The sequence below is a fragment of the Paramormyrops kingsleyae genome, chromosome 7, assembly GCF_048594095.1.
Source record: "Paramormyrops kingsleyae isolate MSU_618 chromosome 7, PKINGS_0.4, whole genome shotgun sequence".
Lineage (NCBI taxonomy): Eukaryota > Metazoa > Chordata > Actinopteri > Osteoglossiformes > Mormyridae > Paramormyrops > Paramormyrops kingsleyae.
In genome coordinates, this window is record NC_132803.1 from 26,751,001 (window position 1) to 26,771,132 (window position 20,132).

General features: G+C 37.6%; 2 protein-coding genes across 4 annotated transcripts in view; one reads left to right on the forward strand and one right to left on the reverse strand.

The window, feature by feature from the left end:
- Positions 1-9,990, forward strand: part of LOC111852607 (one cut domain family member 2-like) — an 82,653-nt gene extending 72,663 nt beyond the window's left edge. The window contains exons 2-3 of one of the 2 annotated variants that reach the window (XR_011992417.1): positions 918-992; positions 3,681-3,794. Coding sequence is in view for 1 of the 2 variants with exons in the window: in XM_072714645.1 (XP_072570746.1) it covers positions 3,681-3,967 (287 nt within the window). In the remaining variant the exon portion in view is untranslated. Of the gene's footprint in view, positions 1-917; positions 993-3,680 lie in introns of both variants that reach the window. The other variant, XM_072714645.1, reaches the window with a different exon arrangement.
- Positions 9,991-10,858: 868 nt separating this feature from the next.
- On the reverse strand, positions 10,859-19,007 carry fech (ferrochelatase). 2 transcript variants are annotated; one of them, XM_023838041.2, is made up of 11 exons: positions 18,770-19,007; positions 18,337-18,454; positions 17,539-17,658; positions 17,170-17,318; positions 15,431-15,565; positions 14,732-14,838; positions 14,105-14,203; positions 13,422-13,529; positions 12,800-12,964; positions 12,555-12,614; positions 10,859-11,870 (listed from the first exon to the last, which is right to left on the reverse strand). In XM_023838041.2, exons 1-11 carry the CDS (start codon positions 18,804-18,806, stop codon positions 11,736-11,738), a joined length of 1,233 nt encoding a protein of 410 aa, XP_023693809.2. In that variant the 5' UTR covers positions 18,807-19,007; the 3' UTR covers positions 10,859-11,735. The 2 variants fall into 2 exon arrangements, with proteins under 2 accessions (XP_023693809.2, XP_023693808.2); XM_023838040.2 differs by having other exon boundaries at positions 18,337-18,457.
- Positions 19,008-20,132: the final 1,125 nt, after the last annotated feature.

Here is a 20,132-nt window from a genome sequence, read left to right on the forward strand (position 1 = left end):
GATTGGTTGATTAGATAATTGCATTAATGAGAAATTGAACAGGTGTTCCTAATAATCCTTTAGATGAGTGTATACCTTATATATGTGCTAGTGAGTGAAATTAGCTTTATATTTCCATAATTGTAAGATAATAATTGTGTTCTATTCTAGCAATATCCATTTAGTTTATGTTGACCCTTTAAGTCTTTTCTCATGTGCGCATATTTATTGTTGTTGAATATTTAAGTGTGTTACCATTTGTGAGGAGATCAATTAACGATTGATATTAAGTGCAAACTACTTAGCATTACACAGCTTTTGGGGAACGCACCCCTGGTCTTGAACCAATGGTTTCAGTTATCACACATTGCGTATTTCCTCACAAAAATATGTGTCTTCCTCTGGTAAAAGAGAGGCAGTTTGTTGGTATTTACTTGTCAGTTTAAAGTTAATTCAATGTGTGTATGTATGTTGTTGTTATCAAATATTAAGCGTTTACTCCCCAAAAGCATGCATTTTGTATATTCAGAAATGGAATGGAATAGACAGATTTTAGGCGTTGTGTTGCTGTATATATAACTTAGCTTACTGCTTTTGCCAGCAGGTAGCCACTGAGAGGCATACCCCACCATCAATAGGCCAAGGGACCGCATAAAGGCTTCTATAATTGCTACAATACTTTATATTAATCAAATCTTGGTATATAAATACAATAATGAAACACACAATGATATGAATATGAAATTAAAGACTATTTAAATCCCATAAATAAGATATCTGTTATATGATGTTGCAAAGTCCATGAGAAAAAAAATCAATAAATGGAGAAGTAAAACTGTAGTAATTACAGATGGAAAGACCTTTGCATTTAGTTTTGGATGCTTGCCTGGGGGTACTGTGCCAGTCTCTGGTGGGCTCATGCCGAATCCCCTTTACAGGCCACCAAAGAGGCTGACAGACGAGGTGATGGGGATGTGGTGGAATGCGGTGTACAGCTGGCATGAAAATGTGAGGTATGTACGTTATTTATGGATGTGCGATATGCATTCATCATTCTCTTATTCAGTGTAGGGTCTGGGGGGAGGGGGGGGGGGGTGGGATTGGGGGAGCCTATCCAAGGCAGCATAGGTGAGAGAAACACCCTGGATTGGGGTTAGGGTGTGGAGCATTATATTTAAAATTCTGTATTTGAGATCTTTGTGCATTTGGTAATATTATGTAAATAATTGGATGTTGTCATATATTAGTTTTTATTCACTATGTCGTCTTTCTTGAGAAAGAAAAAGAACCAGGAAAAAATGGATTTTTTAACAAAAAAATAGACTTACGGCGTTTGCGAGCAAGTTACCGCAAGTTCACATACACAACTTCTGGAGAAGGACAAGCTGGAGAAATAGATTCCCTAGTTTTGTGACCAGTATAGCGGAAAAGATTATGTTAAAGGCCTGGCTAGAATCAATAATTAGTATCCCTTTGTTGATATGCTCAAAGGAAATTCTGTAACACTCTGATTCTGATCTAATTTATTTGGAACATTGCTAATATCTTTGTGTATTTCACAACCGTTTACATGTCACTCATTGTTAGTGAGTGGTGATATAATTTTCATTTCCAATGTAAAAAGGCAGTATTGAATACAGTAACAGTAGGCTGCCTCAATAAGAGGTTGAAAATCAGTGCAGTATTTAACATGCTGGAACAGCACAGGGCTTGTGAGCATTTAGTCTTTATAATACTGTATGTCTGAGTAAGTTTTGCTTCTAAAGGTGGTGATTACAGTTCACCAGGGATTGTACCATTCTTTACTGTATTGGTAAAAATTTTGGTAGGTTTGTTTTCTTTTAAACAGCAAGCAGCCACAAGTAGGCAACCCACCTGAGGCTGATTAGGCCTCTACTTGTCCAAGCAGCTTGGTACGACCTTCCCACAGGTTGCTCCTACAAGCACAATAATAATGTTGGCAGTCATCGTTGGTCCAGTGATGTCATGCACTCTGAATTTTGCAAACAGATTATGCCTTGAACTTTCACAGGACATGCTTTGTTTTCCAACTCTACTTTCAGCACTCATCTTTAGTTCGGTGAGATGCTATTCATAGCACATTATTATGCTGTGATGCTTTAGAGGAGAACTTCAGTTATAGATTAACGGGATGGTTAAACATTGTGCTCCCCTGAAAATCAAGACTGTCTCTGGCAAAATACAAATCCCTTGGAAAAATACAACTTCCATTCAAATTTCTAAACAAAAGGAAGAAAAGCAGAAAGGTTATGGAGACACACAAAACTAATATGACGGTAATGTGTATCTAAGGGGGAATTCACCATTTATCCAATCCATTGCTCCAGAAAATCTTGCTACTCTAGTATAAGAATCATAGAGGCAACCACGAATTCCAGAAGGATCCTTTTCACCGCTATTGACAGTCTGATTAACCCCCCTCCCTCAGGGTTCATCTGAACTCATCTCAGAAAACATAAAATATGAAAGCTGGTTCATACGCTTATTTCAGGGCTAGATGAGTTATATACTCTATCTAGCTGTCGTGACACTTCAGCTATAGAATGCAGTTTCAAGAGCTTTGTCTTGCCATGTTTTGTTGTTGACTTTAACATGTTCTCCATAGTGTCTTTGCCTAACATCTTATATCTACAGTGCTCGTTTAGTGTCCTAAGGACAATTCCATATTTCAGTTCAGCTCTACATTATAAGCCAAACTATTTGTTAGCACCATACTTTTCATACAACATTTTTTTGGCTTTCCCTTGTGTCTCCTGCTCAGAGTCATTGGGCCCTGAGCCAACAGATCGCTTACATCCGGCCTATGACACTTTCTAGATGGATCCCTGTGTTGGCATGAACCCATGTATTAATACAATTTCCTGCCCAAGCCCTCTAACTTTCTGTCTCCAAAAGCTGTTCATCCAAACATGACCACTCACCCCCAGCTGGGGGTTATAAAATTGTCTCTGGACAAAACTTAGATTTCCACGATAGGTTTAGTTCCAACTGCCAGCTCTGTGATCCTGAGAGCCCCCTACCCCGCGAATGACTGTGGGAGTGAGTTCTGTGAGCCTGAGAGATCCTGTTGCCACACCAACACCTTTCCCAGACGCAACCCAGCTTTCCTAGTTTGTCTCCCATCCAACTACCGGCCAGGCCCAAACCTGCTTAGCATCAGGCAGATTACCAATTCTGAACTGCAGGTGATATCAGTGCGGGCAAAGTGGAGTAACCTAAGGGTACAACACCGGTTCCTCTCCATGTGTTGCCAAAGCTTGTAATCTGAAGATTTACAGTTCAAGTCCTGTCAGAGTTTCTCTTCTTATTCCAATAAAACATCCAGTCATAAGAATGGGTACAATTAGTCATTTGTAATGTCTTAAGATAGAAGTACGATAAAAAGTTAAATAAAACAACAAACAAATGAACATATAGGCTATCTAGTTTGTCCCTGTGGCCCTGTCTAGGATGAACAGTAGAAAGATGAATGGATGGTTACTTTTCAGGTGTTTAAGTCCTTGTGCAGTATGTTTTTCAAATAAAAGTATAGTTTAAGGTAATGAAGATAACACTGCAATTTACCATATTTATAACACTGCAACATTGATTCCTATAACACAATGCTGTCTTATAATTTGCTTTTCTCGTCTTTCTCCACTGATTTTCTCTTTTCATTCTTTCCATTTCTCTTCTGAAAGCATGCAAAAGAAAAGATCAAGACATAAGCAAAGACAGGAACAACACACCAAAGAAATCCCGCCTGGTTTTTACCGACCTCCAGCGGCGTACCCTTGTCGCCATCTTCAGGGAGACCAGGCGCCCTACCAAGGAGATGCAGCTCACCATCTCCCAGCAGCTCGGCCTGCATCTCAACACCGTCAGTAATTTCTTCATGAACGCCAGGCGACGTAGCTTGGATAAATGGCTGGATGAGGGAAGTCCAGGGGCGGCCTCCTCCGCCTCCAGCACTTGTGGGAAAGTGTGACTGTGAGCATGGACCTGTTCTGGAAGGTCTAGGCGCGGGTGGGGGAAGCACAACATACGAGAACCCACCGTTGTAGCAGGGACAGGAGCTGTTTGCTGGCAACAATGTCAGCTACTGTACTTAACTATTGTCTCTCTAAGCCACAACATCCTTCTAAGCTGAAAAACTGTCTGAAAATGTATCTTGGTTATACAGCCTCTCGCAAGGTTACAATGGGGTTACATTTAGATAAGTCTATCGTAAGGCAAAAATATAGTAAGGAAAATGCATATTAATGCAGTACACCTAATCTAACAAACATTGCAGCCTAGCCTAGCCTACCTTAAAACACGTGTAGAACACTTTACAGTAGCCTATAGTTGGGCAAAATAACACAAACATTATTTTGTAATAAAATGTTGAATATCTCATGTAAGTTATTGAATAATGTACCGAAAGTGAAAAACATCTACCCATCGTAAAGTCGAAATATCGTGACCTGGACCATTATATCCCAGGGACCGTCTGTATTTCATTATGAAATGTTCCTTTAGCCAAGGAAAAGTGTATCATTCTTTCAGATTTACTGTAGTTTTATCAAATCTACTGATACTCCAATAATTATCTGACCATTCGTTACATGGGTACCACTTTACGTTAAAGCTCCCCTTTGCTATTTATAAATGATTGTAACTCATTAATAAAATGAAACTGCGTTATAACTTGTTTATAATTGTTTATTAATGATTTGCAAAGTATTACATGTTTAACAACCAAAAGATAAACCCTGTATAAGGGTAGTCTTAATGTAAAGTGGTACCGTTATATACAGTACAGTATGCTTAAAGTTAAAATAGCTATACCTCCCTGTATGTGTTATGCTAAGTGGGTATGTAGTTGAGTTATGAAGAAACACTTCATGATTAAGGGTATTTTCCACATTAAAAATCAATCACACCATGTTAAAAACACTATAAAATGAGAGAAAGGTTTAGATTTTGTATATCAAAACACGCACCCTACTGCAAGAATAGGTACACGTGAAATATGTACAGTTTTGCGTATACTAAGGTATGCAAGCACAAGTGATGTTTTTCCTTTGTTCAGTAACATACCTAAATGACAGAATATAGGTAATGCAAAGTGTTCCTTGATTTTACATCTACTAGCTGGTAAAGTACAGTATGTGAGCACAATCTTGAAGCACATTTCCCCTGCATGATGCAAAATGTTCATTTTACTTGGCAGCTGAATGATTTAAGAAAAAAATTATCCAACAAAGTTTAAAATAACTTCTGATACTTTATAAGGGCCTCTACTAATATTACTAAGTGTCATTTTAAAATACAATAAACAATCTTGATTTAATAAGACAGATTTTTGCCGGCAAACAGCTCCTCTATAGAACTGATTCCCTTATATATAAAACCCAAAGGCAAGTTTATTATGGATTTTTGAATCTTTTTTCTATTTATTAATTAAGCGAAACCAAAGAAAGTGTTTTGTGTACCTAACTGCTCCACAAAAAATAACTGTTGAAGGAAATTCTTATAGCAATGACTGAGATGACAGGCTGTTTTCACGAAAATGTTAGTTTCACCTGAAGTGTCAGGGGAAGTGGATCAGGAGTTGGCGAATTCACTGAAGACTTGCTATTGCAGTGGCTTCCTCTCGAGTGTTCTCCACGATTCAAGGTTCCATATCCCTCAAAGTTGAATATTGTCTTTGACGTGTGCCTATGCAGCTTTTCAAGAAAACGGAAAAGATTAACAGAAACCTCATCAGCTACAATACCAAAGATTCAGTCATGCTCTCAGTTATTTCTTGAATTTGTGTCTGTGTTTGAACTACCCATATATATATATATGCATATTTGTGTATAATGTATACATATACTTTAATACTCTACTGTAAGGTAGAATACCATTTGTTTTCAAGCATGGCACTGGGATTCAACAGTTATTTAATAACTTATGATAATGTATTTGTTTTGCGGCATATTTCACAATCTTAACTTGCTAACAATGGAAATCTACACTATTATATAGATAACAATCAGGTGTAAATAATCAGGTGTAATAAAATAATCATTATTACAGCTTAATCACACCACAGTCTATGTTTGCTTATAGCATATGTCTTGCATATATTATTCTGAATACCATCCTTATCAGTTGATTTCTGTCCATGTTACTTGGTAGTAGCTAAGCTGACAAAATTTATATTTATATAATTTAGTACGTTATTATTTTTGCATTGATTCCTCACTACCATGTTTGGAAATGACCTGGGGGTATTCTTAATTAAAGAAAGCCTAGAGTTTCATTTACCAAAAACAGCAAGAAACAGTACATCTGTCGGTAGGAAACTGCTGAAATGTCGGTTAAATAGCTTTATTCTATTCATCTTTCTCTGATCCAAAGCACTGGCCCTGCCTTCCAGCCAGCTGTGAACATGATGGATATGGCAACGTTCCTTACTTACTGAGATATGGTATTGAGGAAAATATCCCAAAGAATGACGTGAAATAAAAACCAAAGTTTTCATTGATTAGTGCTAGTAGCAGTACTCAGAACTTGCATAGGTACAACTGATTCTGTAGCAGAGGTTGCAACATATATTTTTAATGTATTTTTTAGTAAAAAAATATGTGGCCAAAATGTTTTGAAAATTGTTCCTTATTCACTTTGTTTTAATTTTATTACACTCTTTTAGTTTTATCGCAATTTATTTATTCTCAATGATAGTCTGTTAGAATATATGTATTGTTCTTAGTTAATTTAATTAGACTTAATTTTTTGGATTAATATTTATGCTTTTGAATAATACTATGGCATCAAAGATGCATGTTCTGTTATTTTTGACAGAATGAAAAAATTATGTATTTATTTTTTTGTCATAACATTCCTTTGATAAAGTTTTCTTTCATTGCTTGTTTTTCAACTCTGTTGATATTCTGCTGTGGAATGAATGAAGGAATGGCGTCTCGAATTTCAGATTTGCCTTTGTGACGACTGAATTGAGGACTTATTGGAATTATTCGAAGTTTATTTAACAAAATAATGAATGACTCTCCCTGGAAGGAGACGAAAGGGTTCCCTTAAGAATAGTTGCCTCTAATCCTAACTAGTCCTTGTCAAACATACCAAAGATTTGTTTGTTGCCCATGGTTTCATTTCATTAGTCTGTGTCCCCCTGTCCCTTTCTGATATTGTATTGCACTCTGCTTAAATGACAGATTAACCCCATCATCTACAGTAAATACGATTTAATACATTTTAACAACCACTTACATATTCTTTAAAAACCCAGAGAACAGATAGTCGTCGCACTAGGGGAAGTATATACATCCACTCACACACACACACACACACAGGGTCATAGGCCCAGCCATGGTACAGCTGGCATGGGATGCCAGTCTTTCACAGGGCACTCATGCTCACACAGTGGTGGAGATAACAATTCATCAAACTGCATGTTTTTGGACTGTTCTGGGAAATCTACACACACAGAACTTCACACACACATCCTTGTGCATATTATTGTTATTATTATTATTATTATCATCATCATCATTAATCTTCTATAGCTGCGTATCCAGTGCAGAGTTGCTATGAGCTGGGACACAGTCCCAGGAGATGACTGGAGCACCCGAATTAGGATGCATGTCCATCACATTCTAAATTAATAAAATATATGTGACTGTATTGTGTTTTATGCATGTATATATAAAACACACATATAATTTCATGAATAGCACTAGCTATTACTTGGAAAATGATCAAATATGTGAAAGGAAGAATTGCTTAAATTATTATATTACAATTTTTCATAAGGGCCACTTGTAAGTGATGTTGGAAACGTTTTTATGGTATATCGGCGGGACGTGTGCCTTTCTTGAACCAAAGCAAAACCTGAAGCTCTGTCCTTTTTCCTCTGTAGTTTTTATCCCTGTGAATACCTCAAGCATTGAATGGGCCGCCATGCCGGATCCGTCCCTGTGGTGCTGTGCAATGCAATCCTACAAAGAACAAAGTCAAATTATACCAAAGGTTTTAAAAGCGTTCTTTCTCCAAATGGGTGCAAAATTGTGGCATACTTGCAGCACAGACTGTGTGTTCCTTCCTGAATTTTTGGAGATATATACCTCATAGATTGTAATGTGGGATAATGCTATTATAGCATATGTAATAAATTATACACTTTGCTTTCCTTTTTGGTGACTGTGACATTAAACAACAAATAATGCTTTGTATGTTTTTTTAAGTTCTGATTTTATAATGTTGATGAGGTGCACTTACTAACCTGTGTAAATATAGGAATTCTTATCCATTGGCATTGGTTGCATAGCAATTTTTATAAAACATTTCTCTTCTTGTGTCGACATTATGGTAAATTCTGCATTTGGGCCATTTGGTCTTGTTTTTAGTTTAAGTGCTGCAGTATTGGCCTGATTTTGTGTGTGAGGGCATTTACAGCAGGGCGAGTAGCTTAAGGCAATGTGATTAGTCAGATTTCATGCTTACAAAAGATTATTTTTATAAATGTTATTTCTGGTTGACTTTGGTTAATCTGTGGCTCAGTTATGTGTGTAGTGAAGTGTTCTTCTTTCTTAGGTGAATGCAGCCAAGTCATATGCAATTAAAAAACTAGCTTTGACATGGTTCCCTTGATTAAATTCAATGAGCAAGCAAACTCATGTAAAGAAGCTTCCTATTGGGCATGTAGTATCTTCCAGAACGTTGAATTTCGCCATAATTATATTGGTTACAATGATAAAATAATTTTGTTAAAAAGGTCAAAGTGCCTAGTACCATTTTTATTGTTTTACTTGATTATGTTCACTAGATCAGTGTTTCTTAATCTGGTCCAGGGGGACCCACACACAGTCTAAGTTTTTGCTCCCTATTGTAAGCTGGGAGGGAGCAAAAACTATCTGAGGGTCCCAGGGGGCTAGGTTCAGAAACGCTGTACAGTATATATGGATGTGCTTTTAAAAGTGATGCTTAGACCAAAGACAGATTACAATAAAAACAAAGGCTATCGTCTGTTCTACGTAAGCATGTACCCAGGATCTAGTGCAGAAAGCATTGTCTAGATAAAGGTAGAAATGCGGCGACAAATTTACAGTCAGTTCAGGCTCAACTTAACATATAATGTTTTAAAAAATTGTACAGCAATACATAATGTTTTGTCAGTGTACAATTCAAATGTCAAAAGGTTGATTGTAGCAGATGTGTCCAAAGATCATTTTTACCAATTATGATGGCTAAAGGCTTCCATGTGTACAGAAAAGCCCACATATTACCCTTCAGTATTGTTTTCATAAATTACAAATGTGAAATTGGGGCATGCAGTGTGGAAAAAACTTGACTGTTTTTGTTCATCTCTTACCTGAAAAAGAGTATTTTCAATTTCAAAAAGTTAAACAACAAATATTTTTACTCTGATATATAATCTTGCAGGTACAATATGATTAATTTTGAAGGTTTAAAAAAATTAAGAATGACTATTTAGGGTATGGTATCCACTTAGGAACATGTACTGTATTATACTGTTTTTTTTTTTTCAGTTTTAACTGAGAAAGTACATTGTGAAGTGGTGAAATTTCCTGTAATTTACTGATTGTTATCTGTAAAATAAAACTTGTTACAGTGTAAAATATTTTAAAATAGAAATACTGTCCTGCTGTTCAAGTCATGCATCTTGTACACTGCTGAGAGTCATGTATGTTCATATATGTTTCTGTTTACATATGTGTACACATGCATATTCTTCAGTTTTTCAAATTAAAAATAAAAGTTAAGTAAACTAATATTGGTATTAGTCCAAATGGCTGTTTGTATTTGCACCTCTTGTCTGTGCAATATTCTTAGTGGAGTTACATGTTCTGCAAACATTTTCGCTTTTAATGTTACTAAACTCATTGTACTGGGCACTTTAAAACCTTTGCAGAATTTCCACTCATGTATTGTTGTACTGTTTGTATTTGATATTTAAATATAATGTTCATCAATTAGAGCTTTGTTTGCATCACAGTAAACCTCTCCTACTAATTTAGTTATTCTCACTATCATAAAATGGTAGTGCTGTATATTCTGCAATTAATATAAAATAAACTTTTCTGACATTCTTAATTGTCTTCATTTTCGGATGGTAGGCCAAAAATCAATTCCTAAGGCAGAAGCACACATTTCATTTGGTGATCAATGAGATATCTAATATTTGATTTTCACAGGGAAAAATGTGCTTGTAATATTGACGGTGCTGTTTTTTTTTGTTTTACTTTTGTTACTGTATATCCACACAATGACAATCATTACGCATACAGACAACTTTCCATTAGACACGTATTTCCAGAATACATATACAAATGTAAAAAGCATACTTAAAGAACTCCATTATTAAAAAAATAAAATTTATAGAGATCAAATTATTGGTTAAAATGTGTCCCAAACAACCTGAAATAGCTGAGGATGACCTGGGGGGTGTTGTTCCACAAAGCAGGACTTCTCCGTTAGCTGGGTTATGGTTGTCCAGTAGGAATTCTCCTTACCTAGACTCTCATTGGACGATCATGACTTCTATCTCAAGTTAACCCAGCTAACTGAGAAACCCCCCTGATAGTAAAGGGGACTGTAAACAATAGAGTCTTACTTTTCTCCTGGGCAAGCCCTAAAAACACAATATCATCAAAATCACGGTTTGTCACCCGTCGGAGTTTGCGGAGCTGTGGCAGGGAAACACGGTTTTATCTGTACGGAGAGGGCTGGAAAAGCTGAGAAACCCTGATCTAAATCATACAGGAAGTGAACAACAGAAACACCACATTCATTTGTCCAAATTAGGATACGTCTTCAATTACAAAATGCTTACATTAAGTGTACATAAAAAAGACAAATTGGGGAGTGATTAATTTTGAAATATTTTATTAGTCTTATAAAGGGGCAGAAAAACTATTTACAGTGGTTCTCTATTCAAACACCTTAAGGCCAAAATCTGTTTAAAAAAACAATAAAAAAAACTGTAGTTACTTTTGCACTGTGAAGTCAGCTTGCACCAATATCTGCCAGGACCACCTGATAGGCTAATGAGTAAATCCAGAAAGGAAGAAATCTCCCAAAGCAGTGTTTCCTAACCTGGTCATCGGGGATCCCAGATGGTGTGCATTTTTGCTCCCTCCCAGCGTCCTGTCGGACAGCCCACATTTTTGCTCCCTCCCAGCGCCCTGTCGGACAGTCCACATTTTTGCTAAATATGGACTGTCTGAGGGTCCCCAAAGACTGACTAAGAAACACGTTTTCAAAGCATTCAAGAGAAAGGCAACAATTACGTAAAGGCTTCCATAACAACAGTATCTGTTTTGCAAAAGAAAAATGTTCTTCTGAGTCTGTTGCAGTTGCATAAAACTAACTACTCATTGATAAAACTAATTAATCATTTAAACTGCAATACCCAATGACATCTCCAACCTTCTGTAGTGATAGAGCTCCAAAACCTCAAAAGCAAAGTTAGGTAAATAATGCAAACCGTACATACAAGTATGTAGCAAGTCCAGTCCCAGAAAAGGCAAAAATGTGATTTTATTTCCATTTCTTCCTTTTTCATTAGAGCATGTAAGAAAAGTATTTATTTATATCAGCTTTTCATTTCTGGTAGAAGGTGGTTTCCATACAGTGACTGGCATAAAAGTGGTGACCAGAAGTGTGAGTGAGATCTATACAGTAGCTACTTCGCATGCTGTTCCTAGGGCTTCCATTTTCTCTACATTACAATCAGGACACAGTGTTCAGAGCTTCTGGCTGGTAAAAAATTCTTTCGTCTGTCCACACGTGGGGTTGACGCACATCGGGCAGGAAAGGGTCAGCTGCCGGGAACAGGGTTCGTTGGACTGCAGGTGAGAGCGCACCAGGTCGGCCAGGGCCTGCCAGAAGATGCGATACTCAATTACACATTTTAAATTATTCTTCAGAACAACAATCCAACATTTCAAATCTATCATTTGATATGCATGACATGTATGTATCTATGGCTCAAAGTGCGATGTGACATGCAGTAATTAATGGCTAATTCAGGAAAAATATTTTAAGATAAATAAATAGATGATAATGCATCTTTACCCACTGTACTCTATCTAACCTACAATACAATACTTAGTGAAATGTTTGTATTCAAGGAAAAAAACTACTGCAAGAACCCTGGTGAATTTCTTTTTATGACAACAGTGTATAGAGCTGTTAGAGTGTATAGAGGACTCACGGCAACAATGCAAACTAGTTTTAAGAATTGTGTGTCGTATCTAGATAACATAAAACTGAAATCTCCTTTCACCTTACTATCATAACTGATCATAACATTTTAAAAGAAACAAACTCAGTTCTACAGATGTTTTTGCAAAAAGCAAAACCAATGAGTATACTAAAAGTTTAATAAAAAGGCACTATGCAATTCAATTGCTACATTTATTTAAAATAACTAATATACAACTTAACTAATAATTCTGGAAACATTGTATCATTCAAAGATATATGATCTATACAGACGGAGAAATGTTTTTACATTGTTTAGAATCATTTACTACGGTGCAGAAAGTTTAACATGTTCTTACCTTAAAGAATAGTGGGTTTCCATTTAGAGACTCAGCCCTTCTGATATTTTCTACACCACACTGCCGAAGAAAACAAAAGGTTCAGTTTCTATTTATAGATTATCTCTTACATACATTACATTAATTTATTCCAGGTTTAGATATTGAGTATTTACCACTCTATTAAACCTACTTGTAAGACAAATATGATATAATATAGGTATTGTATTGTATCCTGATAATTTTACTATATGAGAAAGACTCACCTCCTCCCCCAAAACCTGGGAGTACTCAATGTCCAATTCATGGAGCGTCTCAATGTGGTCACTAGTGAAAGCAATTGGCACCAGTAGGATGTTCTTCTTTCCCCGCTGACACAGGCCCTTGATGACCTCATCCGTCCGTGGACCAAGCCACGGCATAGGGCCTACCTGAGGAAGCAAAGGCAAGACAGTCTGCAGTTGAGACAGATTGCTGCACCGTGAATGTCTTTCCCTGCAAATTAAGTTTTATACCACAGGGAAGCACTCAGGATAGAATGGAACTCCATGACAGGGGATACACTTTGCATGGGAAATTTGGAGAGTCATCTACCCTAAAAGTATGCCCTTCGACTGTGGAAGGCAATCAGAGTTTCCCAGAGGAAATCCACACAGTACAGGGAGACCGTGATTCAGGAATAAACATTAATACTAAAGAACCACTGCGAAAAAGGTGAGCCTACATATTAAGTATTGAATATTATAAAATTGAGGGTAGGTTGGCAATAACTTTAAAAAAACAAATGTACAAAACAAATATGGTTTCTAGTCTTTCAGTAGCCAGTTAAGTATAAAGATTCACCACAAGATGGCACCATAGAGTATTCACACCCAGTATGGGTATCACCTTGGACTGCCACACCAGGCGATAGGGATTGCAGTGCTGCAGTCTCTCCATCACCCTCTGAACTGTCGCTCCCACTTCCTGAGGATAGGGATCTCCACGGTTGACTACCTGCACACAAAGATCCCACAGCGCCGATGACGACAGTGCTGCTGGTGCAGTGATGAGGAGCTCAGCAACACTACAGGAGAAGACAAGCCCTGGCATCAAAGTAACACAAAGGCAGTGCGTCTATCGTGGAGACCCAGCCGCAAAGCAACACCAGTAACAAACTGCAAGACAGTCATTTACCATGTGTGTGTGAGTGAGCCCTGGGTACAGGACCTCTGCCCTGGGCCGCCTGCTGCCTGGGATGTGCTCCAGGCCCAATAGCGATCCCTAACCCAGTTAAGTGCTGCGTGGGTGAACGGACGGAAGGATGGAAATGATTCTCTTTAGTTCAGCAGCTACTGGAAGCCGCACATAGAGGTGAAATGTGAATGTTATTGAAATCAGTTGTGTTTTTTTGTCAGAAAAGCTGTTTTGTTCACACTATATCACAGTGAGCTAATCCTGGAGGCCAACAAAGCATGTAAATTCTACGTAAGATCACAGAAAAAAAAAAATACAAAAATGATGTGTCATTAAAAAATTTCAAGTAAAATAAGCATTAATGTGAAAAATTATTAGTCTCCTCCAGTACTTACGGACATGGGTAAAGAATGAGCAGAGAAGAGAATAACAACGTCGTCCCTCTTCTCTGGTGGGAACTTCTCCAGTTCACTGAGAATATGTTGGGTAAAGCACTGGAAATAACACAGTTAGAGGGACAACACTTATATTATCTGTACAACAACTTATTTAGGCAGAAATTTGAACAGAACAAATTTAAAATAACATTCTTTAAAGCGGAATGTCACATTTTGGAAGGTATTGAAGGGACAGGCGTGGAAAGCTCAGCCAACCCTTTCTTTCTGAAAATCTTCCCTTAATGTAGTTTATTAAAGCTACAGGGAGCAACACACAAACCCAATAAACCGATATAAATAAATCAAGATATTATTAAAATCCAATATAAATATCATAAATCACAGTATTATTGTAAACTACTTGAGTGCAAGCTAAATAAGGCTGATGGTGAACATTACATTCTGAAGCCAATAATTCATGGACTACATGGAGAGACGAGTGGTTTAAAAATTCTTATGTCAACATGACTAATGGCTGCACAGGATGAAGATAAAGCATAACATTCCAGATATGCTTAGCAGGCGGTACTCGTGTAGCCTCTTTTCACATGTGTTATTTCCAATAAGCAAACGCGGGGCTCTAACCTCAATGAGCAGTGGGTGGGTGGGCCATCTGTCAATCACACTCCACTGCATTTTGGGACTTTCTCCCCGGCTACTGTAGTAGCGATAGATAGCATTCAGGCTGCTGCCTAATTACAAAAGTCACAGACACTTATAAATGCAAAGACATTTAAAATGGCAAATGGCTTAACACAACTCACTTCACCATTTCGGGCCAATTTACTTTGCCATGGTACAGACATGTCATAGTCTCCCTTTACAAGTACCCCATGTGAAACTGAAATGCTTATTATCAAACACAATTGAACAATTCAATTTAGAACACCCAACAATAGTACATGTAGACGCGGAATTTAAAAGGAGCATGAAGAAACACTAAATGTTTTAAACAGTCACATTTATAGTGGAAACATAATATTTCATTAGCTCTAGTTAGTATAATGGAGGTCTCACGTTACTTTACAGTGTAATTTCAATAGTAAATGTATCCATTTACCCCAAAGCAAAAGTGAAAATCCACACAGAAAATGGCTCAGAGTAAATAAGGTTGTTGCAGGAGTAGCAGTTTTCTAACAGCACAAAGGAGGGTGCAGTGAGACACAGGTTACTGTACCCCTAACTAGTGTTTTTACATTATTTTACATGACTCTGGAAATACATAATGATTTCATTCGGCTCCAGTTTTAGTAGTTAGGTGCCTTTAAATGGAATATACCACACCTGTGGTGGAGCAGCTGTACTGTGGGTACTGAGTAAAGGCCACTGCCCTCTCTATGCCATCCCTCTCCATCTGCTCAATGGCGCTTTCCGTCAGTGGATGAACATACCGGAACCCAATGTAGAACTTGTGTGGAGCTTGTGGAAGACAGACAGACAAAGAATTCACCAGCCATGGACAGCACATTTATATGTAATATCAGCATGCAGGTCTGAGGCTTGTATCAAGGCACTCAAAAAAAAAACTAAACTAAACAAACGCCTTGGAGGCCTTATCTGTTTCCCTGGATACATTAAAATGTTCTCCATTCGACTGACTGTATATTAAGGGAATCTGACCAAAAAAATGAAAACATAGGGACTTTATTTTTACTACTTACTAGTTAAAGACTGTATACCACAGGTAATATACTTTCACCGTACCGTCCTGGGGGAAACTTAAAATATGACTTGTCTATGGATGGATATTAATAATGTTGGATGCTTAAATGTATCTCTGAAAAAGTTAAAAAGATAAACAAACATGCCAATATATATATATAATGGGAGCATAGAACAGAAAGTGTTTGTAATGTGACATTTAATAAAACTGAACCGAAGCAGCTTTAAAATAATCGCTAACATAAAGACAAACTTAAGTTATTTTTAAGTTTTTTTGTCCTTAGAATTTACATTTGTGGCAGAAATAAAACAGGACTAACATTGTATTTATACATTCAATGTGTCAACATGCATAGAAACATGCTGCAAAACTGTAACAGTGTAAAGCAAACTTGCTAAGAAATGTAATTTCCTAAATTTTTTAATCCTTAAGTACCATATAAATACTCTGCTCCATATATTTAGATTCAACTGATTCAAATCAATGAAATGCATAAAACAAGCATTATAAAACACATTATTTCACTGCATTGTTTATGGCAGAAATAAGTGATGCACAAAACGATCCTACAAAACTGTTCTTGCTGTTGGTACATATTTACATTTTTTATATTAGCAACTTAAAAACTCAAACTGCAATGAAATGATATCAGGATACAAATAATCTTAAGAACCACAAGCAGTTTAAAGCCAGATGTCCAGCAGGAAAAGCTTATCGATGAGGTGGGGAGGGGTGTGAATGGTTACTTTTATCTGCTCTCTCACAGAAAGGCCACTCCCGACCTGTATCTGCCAGAGCCCAGCCAGAGCCCAGCCAACAGGACGTTTGTATGTGGAAGTTTCTGGTCAGAATGGAGCAGTGTGAGAATATGATTGTTAATTATGTTACATAAAATTTCAAAAGCGTAGAAAATCTATATCACAATTCCAATTAAACTAAAAGATCACTATTCTGAAAACCAGCAGAATTTGGTTAACATTTGAGTGCACAATGGTTAACAGGGAAAACGCCAATGGATAGAGATGATCAAATGTCTAAAAGTGCTACTGTGTGTGATGTGTGTGTTTGGGTGGGGGGTGATTTACCTAAATATAGTCTAATAGTTAACATCCTGTTACCCATCCATTTACCCATCCATCCATCCATCCATCTCCAGTAATCTCTTACCTAATACAAGGCTGCAGCAGTTGTACACTAAAGGAAATTTAATTAAAACACTGTAGGAGAAAACTGAGCCAAACAGAGGTGCAAGGGCAGTGGCAAGGGAGAAGCAGGCCAGGGACTGGGAGCGAAAACCGATGAAATGTTACTTTAACTTCAGTTTCAACAATTTCAATTTTTGTCCCAGAAGTTACGATACCTGTTTCAGGGCACATGTCATCCAGGAGTCTCACCATCCCCTCACCCTGCAGCGTAGTCCATTTTTTAATAGGGGAACCACCCCCAATTTTGCTGTATTGCTCCTGAATCTTAGGAGTTCGCCGCTTAGCAATAAAAGGCCCTAGTTTGCTGAGGAAGAAAACAAAATCCAAAAAAATGTTCAGAAACTATGAAATAATGAGTAGGCAAGGTTCTACCTTCAGCATAAAAATTATGTATAATGAGACCAAAAAAAACTCAAGTCGCAGAACCAGGGGATAGACTTACAGATCTAGAGCTACTTTTCATACTACTGTATTCAGCTCATGTGTACAGTGTACCATAAAGGACACACATTGGGTGTTCTTACTTTTGCACTGGAAGCGTCATCAAATCCCTGTCCATAAAAAGCCGGAAGAGAAATTCATGGACGTCATCAAGTTTCTCGGGTCCACCCATGTTAAGCATAAGAATACCAGTTTTTGGTTTTCTTCAGAAGAGAAAATGGAAAATCGAAATTGGAGTAAGGGAGATTACCGCAGTGCGTACTTTTAAAAAACATGATTAAGCAACAAACAAATCATGAATAACAACAGCGATGTAATGACTGAGACATCGATCATCAACGGCTTAGCCAACAAACACTCAATACCTTAGTCAACTGAACAATTACCCAGAATATATCACACAGAGAGCGGACACTGACATATTCATCTGTTAAATGTAATGTCAGGTCACCAGTTAACACTGGCTCCGTGTCGCTAAACACTTACAAGGACAACGTGAACAAAAATGCACTTCAGAGCCAAACCCAAAAGACTGAATAATGTTAGTAAGCAACAGCATCACACATCTTTTGCAATAGTGAGGATCACGTTTCAGTAATTTCAATGGTGTTTTAAATAAAAGTTACTTCCTCAGTATACTCAGTTCCTAGCCAGGATCTGTGAGTGTCTAGTTTGTACACGCTTCCTGTATCCCCAGAGTCATGAGACATGCTGGCTAGACAAACAATCTCAATGGAGCCCATAGTGTAGGAATGTGCATCCTGTGATGGACTGGGATCTTGTCCAGGACGCCATGTCCTGTTTTTCCTGGATATATACTCATGCATTGGATAAGGGGTTAAGGAGGAATGGATGGAAAGATATTCCAAACACATTTTCACCTATTTTCCTGGGACTGTGGCACGTGTTTTGCGGCTGGTTTGGGTGCAGCTTCCGCCGTTGACAGCCGCCTGTAAGAGGCACTGAAACACAATCCGGCGGCGCTGCGATTCTTCAGAACTTCTTCAGAGACAAAAAGATTATTAACATAATACTCATACCTCTACGAGAATTTTATTTAATATAACTAGGTAAACACCGCTTTTGGATAAAAAAATAATAATTGCGTAATTTATTGCTAGTCGAAGGGTGAACGATGCTTTCAAGCCAGTGCGACAGTACAGTCAGCTAGCCATGTAGCTAAAGATGTCATCATAGGCATGCTGTATGATAAAACGGGAACTTTCCGTGGAAAACTACACAATCGACATGTCCTTAAAGACGAAAGAAATCGCCAGTGAATGAAACAGTGCAACTTCACGAACTGAAACTCACCCCGGAGTGACCGAGTCACGCCAGCCGTCAGTGCCATTTTAGCTGCGCTGAGGTGAAAGCGTCCCCCGTCTCGCCAGGAAAAGAGCACTTTGGTTCCTTGTTTTGTTCAATCATATATTTACTGTGTATTCCCTTTTAGGATGGAGACCCTGTCTCTGCAATGTTACAACTGCCCACATTCACTGATAAGTAACGAACTCATACATCTGCAAAAACCCCCCAGCTAACGCACCGCAGCGGACTCCGCCTATCCGCCCCTCTTCGGCACCTGAAGGTGACACCTCCGCTAGTAGCCTACTGCTGAGAACAGTAATATAAAATAAACCCAGCATCAAACATCTCATGTATTTATATATGGCTTACACAAGTGGTTTTTGTTGTTCTGCATAAGAAACAAACGTAATATAATGAGCTCACGTGGATTTTTTACATCCAGGGAAGTGGGAAATTCTTTTGGGTTTAGTGTGCCAAGTTAAATTCCACGAATTTTACAAACGACTACACGTATAACCCCAACATAAAAATAACTAAGTTATTATTATTGGGGAATTGCTTATTAAAAATGAAATTAGTCACCATAAAGAGTAAAAGATGATTTAATGATTTACTCATTTTGTTACTGAGCAACTAATTAAATTATTTTAATAAGGTGGTAAAATATATATTTTAAAAGATATTTGCATATTTTCTTTTGACTTGTGCATTAGGGTGGGGTGAAAAAATCAAAATTGCCAATAGCAATTTCCAATAGTGCGGAAAAGTCACTGGACCTCGTTATTAAACGTGCAAAATATCTTTGAAATACTGTAGGTTAATATGATCCAGGTTCCGCAACGCGATCGAAGTTTTCACGTGTCACATCAATGGGCAATATACACTATCCATTATCTATACTCATCGGTATTGTGTTTGTGCACTTTCACAACATGATAATCACTACAAAATACCAACGTTCATGTAACGCAGATTTTTACTGGGTATCAGCCATACGCATACATTACATCGCTCTGCGGCTCTACGTGCATTAATTATGATTAATCACCTTACATATTTTTTGTAATGTTGTTCCTGTATTGCCATCTTATTGTTTTTCACTATGTGACGTTTTAGTTTGCTATTGTACTGTGTTTTGAGATCTACAGAAGTTACTTGTGCATGTGAGTGCTTTCTCTTGCCAGTGAACTTTACATCCTGGAATGCAGAACCGTGCAGTGTTGAAACTGGTGTGTTTGACATGAATGTTTTGGCATTCATCGGTGTTGTGTTTGTGCACTATCAAACCATGATAATCACTACAAAATACCAACGTTCAGGTAACGCAGATTTTACTGGGTATCAGCAATACACATACATTACATCACTC

Coding starts and splice junctions, on each gene's coding strand:
- fech (XM_023838040.2), bottom strand. CDS start 18,806: ATGGCACTGACGGCTGGCGTGACTCGGTCACTCCGGG. Junction 14,204..14,731: donor CCCACCCACTGCTCATTGAG/GTTAGAGCCCCG, acceptor TGTTATTTCCAG/TGCTTTACCCAACATATTCT. Junction 12,965..13,421: donor GCCTGGTGTGGCAGTCCAAG/GTGATACCCATA, acceptor TTGCTTCCTCAG/GTAGGCCCTATGCCGTGGCT.